General features: G+C 25.7%; 1 protein-coding gene across 1 annotated transcript; it reads right to left on the bottom strand.

The window, feature by feature from the left end:
* Positions 1-892: 892 nt before the first annotated feature.
* Positions 893-5,281, bottom strand: LOC107638719 (heavy metal-associated isoprenylated plant protein 7). Its single transcript, XM_016342082.3, has 5 exons — positions 5,077-5,281; positions 4,785-4,962; positions 3,864-4,084; positions 2,285-2,375; positions 893-1,460 (listed from the first exon to the last, which is right to left on the bottom strand). Exons 1-5 carry the CDS (start codon positions 5,083-5,085, stop codon positions 1,093-1,095), a joined length of 867 nt encoding a protein of 288 aa, XP_016197568.2. The 5' UTR covers positions 5,086-5,281; the 3' UTR covers positions 893-1,092.
* Positions 5,282-11,232: the final 5,951 nt, after the last annotated feature.

Here is an 11,232-nt window from a genome sequence, read left to right as displayed (position 1 = left end):
TTTAGACTTAGGACCAAGAGACATTTTTTTTTTTATTCTGTTTTATCTCTAAAATCTTAAAAACAATGTTGTTGAGCCCTAAAAATAATTTTATTTTTTATTTTTCCATTGCTGATTTCTCAAACAAAACAAAGTAGGAAAAAAAAAGATAGAAGAAAATATCAAAACTTCCAACTAACATAATTAAACAACACGATTATATATATATAATTAAATAAAACAATAATATTGTCGCTCTTATTTTTTAGGGTAAAGTATACTTTTTGTCCTTGAAGTTTGATAAAAATTCCAAAAATACCCCTAAATTTTATTTTGTTTCAATTTTGTCCTTTTCGATTTGCATCAAATATACTTTTGGCAGCTAATTTTTCAAAAAATTTAAGATCAATTCAACAACAATTTCATAAGAACAACCCTCAACACAAGTAAATCAAGCATCATTTTCATGCATTATTGTTAGATTGGTCTTAAATTTTTTGAAAATTTAGCTGTCGGGAGTATATTTGATGCAAATTGAAAACTTTTGGAACAAAATTGAAACAAAATAAAACTTAAGGTATTTTTGAATTTTTTGCCAAATTTAAGGGACAAAAAGTATATTTTATCCTATTTTTTATAATGTCACTCCACACATACTTTATACATAATTTTTTACATTGCATATTTACATAAATTTATGTATAAAACATAAGTGACATTACCAAAATAGGAGTGATAATGAGTTCTCTATTAAATATGATCAGAACTTCATTTGCTTCATACAGAAGTATTTGCAGCCTATGAATACTTAAAATGGCTACTGCTAAATGCCAGAACAAATTCTAAAGTTGGAAGATGCAGGTGAAGTGGGATTCTCAAAGTAAACCTAACCACTAAAAAAATAAAGTAAAATTTTAAGTGCAGAAATCATAGGCCAAAATTCAGTGATACATGTTAATTGTTAAACACATACATTTAGCTAAAGGTCCATAATTTTCAACAACTGACATTACATTATATATTATATAATGTTATTGATGACCATAGCTCTAAAAACATGATGCCTAAAAATACATACATACAAATAGTAGAGAAAGAAAAACCAAACTTTGTCTACATTACAGAACATGCATTTGGGTTCTCATCACTGAAAATTTGAGGATCATATGCATAGTCAACAAAGGATCTTGATGGCCAATATTCACTCCTCTTGATGTCAAACTTATTATGATCATCATCATCATCTTCTTCTCCTTTCTTTCCTTCTCCTTCACCTTCTTTTTTCTCTTGTTCTTCTTTCTCTTCTTTTTTCTTCTCCTCCTCTTTCTTCTCTTCTTCCTTCTTTTCCTCGTCTTCAGTCTTCACAACAGAAGCATGCTTCTTGGTCCTCTTGTACACTTCATCAACAAGCTTTGCAGCTTCAATCACACCCTTTACTATCACTTGATCTTTTCCTAATTCTGTTTCCACCGACTCAACTCCTGCACTTACAAAATACAATTCTCAATTACTTCACTTTCTCTATACCTACCTATAAAGAGAAGTAACACATCTTCGTTTACATTGACTGGGTGTAAAACGTTTTATACAGTTGTGTAATTACAACCGTTATTTTTTATGACTATTTACGCAGTCAACGTAAAAAATAATTATTTTTGTTAATACGACATTATGTGATTGAATGCACGTATAACACGGCATTATGTAATCACAATTGTTCTCTTTTGATGACGATGACCATTCACGCGGTCATGTAAAAAGTAATTATTTTTGTATGAGTAAAACGATTTTACACTGACTGTACATTAAAATTAAATTCTTATTATTATATAAAAAATAAGAAACAACTCAAATAAAACCGTCTGAAAATCAAACCGATTATTGAATTAATAAAGTTAAAGGTTTTAAAAATTTAAAGATTCAATTAAGATTGAATTAGATATAATAAAATAATATGTGAGTTATTATAATTTATTTTTTACTATTATTGTGAATGTAAAGACCCTTTTTGATAGACGGTTTTATGAATTTCTAGAAAGTGCTCTTTGAATGATCATAGAAAGATGATTGAAATGAAATCTACTAGTTACTATACATGAATCTAGGCCTCTAGGGTTGGTATGTTCCTCGAGATCCCATAAAAGTGATGAATAATGATCAAATCAAAGGTTTTTTTTTTTTTTTTTCAGTCAAAAGATTGTGCGGTAAAACATCTAAAGAGACGACATTAGTGCCATAGATTATGATTATTAATAAAAATAAAAAGTATATAGAAAGACATAAAGTAGTGAATTAATATTGTTACCTTGAATCTTACGGATACGCTTTTGTATACCTTGAGCACATGCTTCACAATGCATACGCACTTTGAGGACTATTGTTACCACTGGAGGGGGCTGAAATAATATGAAATTTGATTTATCATAACATACATTATCAAAATAAAATGTACCATAACCAAAAGGAATGTTGGAGAAATGGTAGTGTGTCAATATTTTAGTTAATATTTTAGCGTATAATAAGGAGGAGAAAGTGAGTGGTGTTACTATTGGTGTATGGAAGTGTAGTGTGACAACACATTCAAAGAAGAAATGGGGCCAAGATTGTACACAAAAAAAAAAGACCAAAGAGGGAGGAGGGACCATGCTGATTTCATATCCAATGTATGAACATGATTCAGAGCTTCACCTTCCCCACATCACATGCTCATGTTTGAAGCATACTTTTTATATATACATATAGTATTTAACATTAGTTACATTAGCTATACACTTATATCAAATGGTGTGAAAAATGTGGGACGGTAAAACTCTAACTCTCTAAGAGCCCGTGACCCCGTACATAAGAAGGGTGTGTGGTAGGGTCAAAGGCTTCTTAATTGTCACCATAATTTGGGCCTCGTTACATGTGCCTTTATTGGATTGCCATCATATTTTTCCTGACTCTGTTTCGTTACTTTCATGCCAGCATCCTCCATTCAAACACAATTAAAGGACTATATCGTCATTTCATTACTATGTCATGCCCCATGCTCACTCAATTTCTCTATTTGCATCCATACAATAAGTGATGTTCTAGTAATGTACCTCTATATCCCATTTAATTTGTTGGATCTTGTTACTTTTATTCTTAGTTTAACTCATTTTTAATAACAATTCCGCTACCTTACCAACATTTCTTCCGACTTCTGCCAACTCTTATTTATAACTGTGTTTAATAAAAGTGTTTTTGTGGATATGTCTAATAAAAATATCTTTTTTATGACCAAGTCTAATAGAAGTGTCTTTATAAAGGTATTTTTTATATGTATCTTTTTATACATGTGTTTAAAATATAATAATTAATTATTGTTGACAATAAATTGGCAGATAATCTATTGGTGTCCTATACTTTTCTTTTTAATAAATATTTCATATTTCAACCATACTAATAGTTGATTTTAAGAGTTAAATTTTAATGCACTAATAGAATAAACCATTTTACATTGTCATTCAATCATATTTGTTCTTTTAGATGATCATTCACTTGTTGATTGTTAAAAATAGTTATATTTTTCTAACATGATGATATATAATCAGATGGACGTGTAAAACTCTTTTACATTATTATTACATTAAAATTTAATAACTAATTTTAGTGTACACTTAATATAATTATTTATATAATAATTAGCATTTAGCTAATATCTGACTTAAAAATATTATTAATAAAGAATTAATTTTTAAATAAATACATAACAAATATATTTAAAATAAAAAAATTAAATTTTAAATATTTTTTATTGAAAAAATTCAATTGATAATCATAACACATATTTTTGTAACAATGTTAGCATCATAAAGAAAGGTTAGTAGGTGACAAAGAGAATGAATAAATTGAAGTACCTGATCTTTGTTCTCTTGAGGTGGCTGCTGAGGTTCTTCTTTTTTGGGTGGTTCTTCCTTTTTTCCCTGTTCTTCTTGTTGAGGTTTAGGCAAAGGTGAAATGAGCTCCACTTTTTTACCACTTTTCTTTTGAAGCCTCTCAACCACTTTCATGGGGTCTGCTTCCTTTCCTTTCACCACCACTTTGCTCCCCTTGCTATCTGCACTCACCTCCTCCACTCCTGTTTTCTCCAAACATTACAAATATTTTAGAAATATCGGTGTTCCAGTAATTTTAATCGTTAATTTCAATCATTCTTGAAATGTTTGAAAATAATGACTAAAACTACTGAAAAAAACAGTATTTTTTTTTAAATTAATTTTTTTTCTATTTTATTTTGAGACAACTAATTTGATTTAATTTAATTGAAATTCTAGAAAAAGATGAGTAATGTTTCTTTTTTCAAAATTCAAATCAGTAAAGCATTTATAATATAAGATACTACTTTCTTTCTTTTTTTTTTTTTTTTTTACTATCATTGATCTTTTCCACCACCTTAGCTTAATCTTTAGATATGGATATCCTTTGATCATTCCTTTGTATGAATCTAAATGCAATGATGAACATTGTCTTTATTTGAATGAATAAAACATGTGAAAATTGACCTGTAAAAAGTTCAGAATAAAGCACACATGACAAACTTATTTCACCATTTATGTTGTGAAATTCAAAATCAATAATGGAAAGTAGATCCCCTCTTAACAAGTAAATTAAAGAAAGAGGTAAAAAAGAAACATACAACTGTGAAAAAAGAGTACTAGCAAGCTGACACAAACCCATTAATAAAGAAATAACTGAATTCAAATATTGTTGCTTATAATTGCAATATAGGATTAAATATTTATTTTTTTTAAAAAAAGAAGAAGAAGAAAATGAGTGACCTTGAAAGCCTTTCAATGCTTTTGCAACTTTCCTTGCACAAGCTTCACAATGCATATCAACCTTAAGTACTATTTCTTCTGCTGGAGACTCTTCTTCCTTCTTTTCTTCCTTCTTCTTCTCCTCTTCCTCTTTTTTCCTCTCTTCTTTCTTTTCCTCCTCCTCCTCCTTCTTCTTCTCCTATAACACCAAAACACAAAACCTCATTTAATTTAAATGCATGTACCAAATAAAGAAATAGAAAAAAAGAAAGAAACAAAATGAATGAAAGTAGAGTGTAAGGAGAATTCTTACTTCACCCATTTCTGTGGTTCTGCTTCAAAACTATTTGCAACTAAGAAGAGATATTATTATTATAATGGAAGCTAGGGATAGTAGTAATTGAAGTTGGGTCTTGTTTTTTATTTTTGAACTTTGCTCTCTGTGTGTGTTGTTAGTGGCTTGGATCTTAGAGAAGAAAACATTTATGTAAGGTGGTGGGTGGGATTCTCAAAAATCTGAGGTGGACCAACTTATTGAGAAATAATATTTCAATTATTTATTTTACATAATCTTTTTATAATTTTTTTCCATTATATAAAAAATAATTTTTTGTTTTTATTAATTAATTTTTACATTAGAATTAAGAATAATAATACTATATGGTCAATAAGTATTATTATTTGTTATCAATATTTAATCAATAATAATTTACACATAAAAATATATAATTTATATTTATATTTACCATAATTTTATATAAATAAATCAATACAATTTGTATTTATATTTTTTAGAATTTGTATATATAAATTAATAAAATTTATTTATTAAAAATAATTTAATATTTATATTGATTAAATAATAATTAAAAATATTAAAAATTACTAATTCTAAGAATTTTTCTAAAAATATATATAAGTGATATAAAAAAAAATGGTACATTGCTCTACATCATTGGATGTACCACCCCTTAATTTATTATTCTTCGTTTTAATTGCTTATTTCTCTTTGTTTTTTTTTATAAAGAGTTTATCTATCATGTATTTTAAGGGTATAGATTAATATTATAAATTAAAAATTATTTTATTAAAAATATAAAAAATTTAAATTTTTAATAGATTTATTTTATATTTATTAAATAAAAAAATTTAAAACTTTTTATTAATGACAAATTTATTATATATCTTAAAAATAATAAACAATTTAAAAGAATATTATTATTATTTAAAGTAATTTTATAACTTATTTTTAACTTTTATTATTTTAATATATTTTAGTTTTTTTTCTAATTTACATAAAAAGGAAAAAATATATATTTAATTAAAACCGAAAGGAGTACTAAAGTCTCTTGGATTGGAGTCAAATATACAGGAAACTTGTAATAAATTGATTTAATTGAAGTTAGACTAATTGACTAAATAACCATAAAAAAGTTACGTAGAGTAATTTGTATCATGATGTATGTGCCAGTGCCACATCATACCTGACTCAGCATACGAAACTACTAGATAACATTGTTTATATTTATTTCATGGGATAAACTAATTTCTTCTTTTTATTTATCTATTATTTATTATTTTCCTTTTTCCTCTTTTTTATTGTATTAATTTTTTTTTCAGATAAATATATGCGCTTTTTGTTTTTACTATAGAGAAGGGATTAGGATAGGACATGTATATATATATAGAGAGTGTGTGAATTTTACAACAGTGTGAGATCAGGTAAGAACAAATCGGATGGTCCGAAATTTCTATTACAAATCGAACGGTCTACATTAAAAAAAAAAACAGAACAGACAGTCCGATTTACTATATCCAAAATTCAAATTTTTTTCTATGCAAATCGGACTATTCAATTTGTCTCTATTATTTTCCTTTTCATACAATTTGCATGGTTCGTTTTGTGAGCTTAGCATGTCAAAAAATTCTGTCCCACATTAATATTAAACACCACTATAATAACATAACTCAGCACAACACATTCATCACTCCAATATAAAAAAAATGAGCCAAATATATGAGATCATGAGATTCTTCATTATTTTATAAAATATAAAAAACTAAATTGTGTGTTAGAGTGACTTACATAGTCACATGTAGCTAGGCCGTAGAATAGATATAGATACTGTGTAGTAGTAATGCTCCCAACATATAGATACTAGAATGTTCTGTATTCTCATATTTTATTTATTTATTTATTTATTTTACCAAAGTTAAGAAGATTGGAATTCACGACTTCTTAATTGAGTATTTTTATATTTAATGGTGATAAATTATTTTAATTTATTATTTAATCAAGTTTGAGATTTATGAGAAGTAAATTTTGTATTATAGCTTAACTAAGTATTAATATATAAACTAAGAAAATTATAAATAATACATATTTTTTATCAATAATATTACACCATTAATAAATATTATTATTTTAAATTAATATTTAATTAATAATAATTTTTATATTTATATTTATAAAAATTTATACACATAAAATATATAAAATTTGTTCATATAAATTAATATAATTTATACATATATTTATTTTTAATTTATACATATAAATTAATAAAATTTATATATTAAAAATAATTTAATATTTATATTAATTAATTAATAGCTAAAATTATTAAAATCTGCTATTTCCTATATATATATATTTCTTTCTCTCACACCACAAATCCGCATTCATATGTCATGGCATAATGGAATTGCAAATATGGTGGCTGGTTTTTTTGGTAATGGAACTTTTAATTGTATTATTTATTGTTATTGAAAAAATTAGGCTAAAAGAATTTTGATAGGGAAGCAAAATAAGTTATATATTTTAACATGGTAATTTTTGGTGTTTTTTAAAATGGTGGGAGTACACAAATCGGAGACGATTTGTGTTTAAAAGTGAAAAAAATTCAGAGTACATAAATTGGACCATGCGAGTTGTTTGATTTTAAAATTTTGCTTAAGAAATTGCATGGTCCGACTTGTGGTTGGGCAAATATGAATTTCGGAAGTTAGAAAACGGATCCTCCAAGTTGTTTGTTGTTGTCAATTTTTTCACAAAATGGAATATCCAACACAACTTGGACCCTCCGAGTTGTTCTACTGACACCACATGGCTGTGAAGCACTGTATTCCCCATATTTGAGTTCAACACCACTTTTACTTCCATATTCAAATTAAAAAACGGAAAAATTAAATGTTTTAATTTATTATGAATATTAATTTTTATTTTAATTTAAACTTTTAAATTTGAGTTTCAGATTTACATGAAAAAAAATTAACAAAAATTAGAGGTTTAGAATTGTTGCAAAATAAGTTTAAATTTTTAAAGATTCTCAAATCGAACCCTTACAAATTAGAGAGGATTCGATTTATGGTAAAATAATTTTTTTTCACAAATCTAAAGTTAGATTGTGATATTCATAAAAAAAAAACTATCTTTTTACATTGTTAAAAAATATCAAAAAAATATATATATCAAAATAAAAAAGGGGAATATGGTAGATAGGTCCCAACTCCCAACACAATTTGAGAGAAATAGACTAGCTAGCTACCAAGTAAATCACTCAAACATGTGCCATGTTTTGTGACATGAATTTTTATTTTAATTGATAAAACAATTTAGTGTTCATTTTTTTTTTCCATGTCTTTTAAACTTAGTCACGTGTTCAAGATTCTCACTTTAATTTCGTCTCAATTTATTTTGGGGGTAAAAAATGGGTCCATGTGGCTATAGCTAAATAGCTATATATAATGCTCCTTCCTCAATGAGTGGTGCCACGTATACTTCTGATTTGATCTCGAATTAAAATCCTTGGGTTGATTTTCTTCACATCCTATCATATGATCATATGACAGTCACACATATTTAATTTAAGTAATACGCGAGCATTTCTAAAATTTTAAAAAAATTTCATAAAATTCAATAACAGACGCTGAAATTTCAGAAATTATTTTTAATATAAAATAAAAATAATATTTTGGTTGAATATTAATATTTGAAGTATATTATAGTATTATGAAAGTATAAAAAATGAGTCCAACGCACCCGACGTATTGTCAGGATAATACGTGTTGACTCTCTACCTACAAAATTTACTTACATATAATTACATTAGATAATTTATTTTTAATAAAAATACCAATATTTTTTCATATAAAAAAAATTAGCCCTAAAATTTGATCAATATTTTAAAAAATATATACAGTATATACTGGTGAAAAATGAAAGCTGAGAGAAGGGGAAGCAGGTTTTCAAAGAGGCATGCGATAAGAGCAGAAGCAACCAGATATAGAACAACAAAAGCTGATGCTGAAATCTGATGTGGATTTCCAATAAGAGAAATTAACATACATCATCATCCATCTGCTACTCCTGCAAACACAATCTATCTTGTTATTTGTTTCTAATGTTTTCGTTGAGGTACACAACTTGATTTAAGGAGTAAATTATCATTTCAATATATATGTACAAATTTCAAACATTGATACATTTATTAACGACTACATAGTTTTATTGTATGCACCATCTTAAATACGTACAAAGTTAATTTTATTTGTTTATAAATAATCTTTTGTTCTAAATTTTCATGGATAAGAATAGTTGTCTACTCTAAAATTATCAAATCTATGCTATTTTAAAATATGATCTATGCCTTAGAAATAAAAATAAAAATAAAAATATAATTTTTGGTTCTATTCACCTTTTTTAGGGAGATCAGTTCTAACCTAGGTTGGATTTTTTGAAAGAAAGATAAATAATGGGCTTTATTTGGATGGTGAATCCAATACAATAATGGGCTTTTGATGGACCTACCTAAAAGGATGGCCTACAATAAAAGCCCAAAATCCTTAGTAGCTGATTCTGCTTCTCTCTTTCTTTCTTTTTTTAGTCATAATCTCTCTTTCTTTTGATCCTCTTGTGGAACAGCAAAATTTTTATCCAAGACTTTGCTTACAAGACCCAAAAAAAATGCTAATAATATTTTTATTCATGTAACTATTTCAAGTCCAAAAAAAAAAAAATGTATGTAACAATTTGCACATCAGCTTTAATGGTGAAATTCTTTGTCTTGTAATAAATGTATTTGGGTTTGAGAGTTGGCTGAGGTCAATAATAGATAAAAATATTTAATATTGTGGTGTGAGTGTGTAATGTGTATGAGTATTGTGATGCTGTAATATATAAGATTGGAGATTGTCCAACCCAATCTGATAAAAAAATATAACAACCAAATAATAATAATAATAATAATAACAATAGCATAAATTGCATAATTTAATTAGATTTTAGTTCTTTCATTTCATGTTTAATCAATTAATTATTCTTATTCTATAATATCTTAAAATATTGATTTTTAATCTATTGTTAGTAAATCTAAGGACGGATTCAGAAATAGTATTATGGGAGCCAATAATATATATAATATTAAAAAATTATGTAAAAAATTATATAATGTAAAATGCATTACAAAAATATACTGATAGAGAATATATTTTAAAGTACAAAAAATATATTTATTAACAAAGTGGTCGATTCCTCATTTCATAAAATTCATCGATAATAGAATTTGTGTCAAATTTTCTGTAATTTTCTTTTCAATATAATTAAAAGACAATTAGCAAGAAATTTATCTTTCATTTTGTTTTTGAATTATTCTTCACAATATTCATAGCTGAAAAAGAACTCTCAGTTATAGTAGTTGAAACAGAAAAAATTAATACCAAATAAATCAAGAAGGACGCTCACAAGAAGAAAAAAATCTACTTTATGGGAATTGAAAAATTTTATTTAATTAAAAATATTAGTAATAATATCTTTTCATATTTTTTTAATATTGTTATTTACTTTTTAGATATTAGAAATTATCAATATTTAAGTTAGACTGAATTTTTATTTATATTAGACTAAATACTAAATAAATTTTTAAAAAATTAAATTGTACTTAATAACTTATTACTATTAATCTTTTTTAAAAAAGTTGCGGGTGCCCGAGGGCTCCACTCGCCCGTAATTCCGTCCCTGAGTGCATCCGTACTCTAAGAGTTTATTTGGAGTGTCCAAAATCAAAATTCATACAAGAATAGAATTCTTTTTTTTAAATACATAAAAATAAATTCTTTTAATTTTTTCGAGAATTTCAATTCTAATATATTTATCATTTATAAATCAGACTAAAGAGAGATCTATTTTTAAATCAATTCTCGCAACATACAAGTTTAATATTTAAAATAACAAAAATATCTTTATTTATAAATAAATATTTAATAAAAATAATTTTTCAAGAATAAATTAAAGCTATAAAAGAAGAAAATTCTACTCATAAAAAATTGAATTCAATTCTATCAATATATTAAATTTATTTCAAATCATAAAATTAAATTCTATATAAAAATTAATTTCTTTCTCAATAAAATAAAATTCTTTTTTCACCTTAAAAAACTTTTCAAACTCACTCTAAATAACAAAATCCTT

The sequence above is a fragment of the Arachis ipaensis genome, chromosome B4 (assembly GCF_059453495.1).
Source record: "Arachis ipaensis isolate K30076 ecotype BB chromosome B4, ASM5945349v1, whole genome shotgun sequence".
In the NCBI taxonomy this organism is placed as follows: Eukaryota; Viridiplantae; Streptophyta; class Magnoliopsida; order Fabales; family Fabaceae; genus Arachis; species Arachis ipaensis.
The sequence above is the reverse complement of the archived record's forward strand: the minus strand, read 5'-3'. Positions and strand labels throughout refer to the sequence as shown.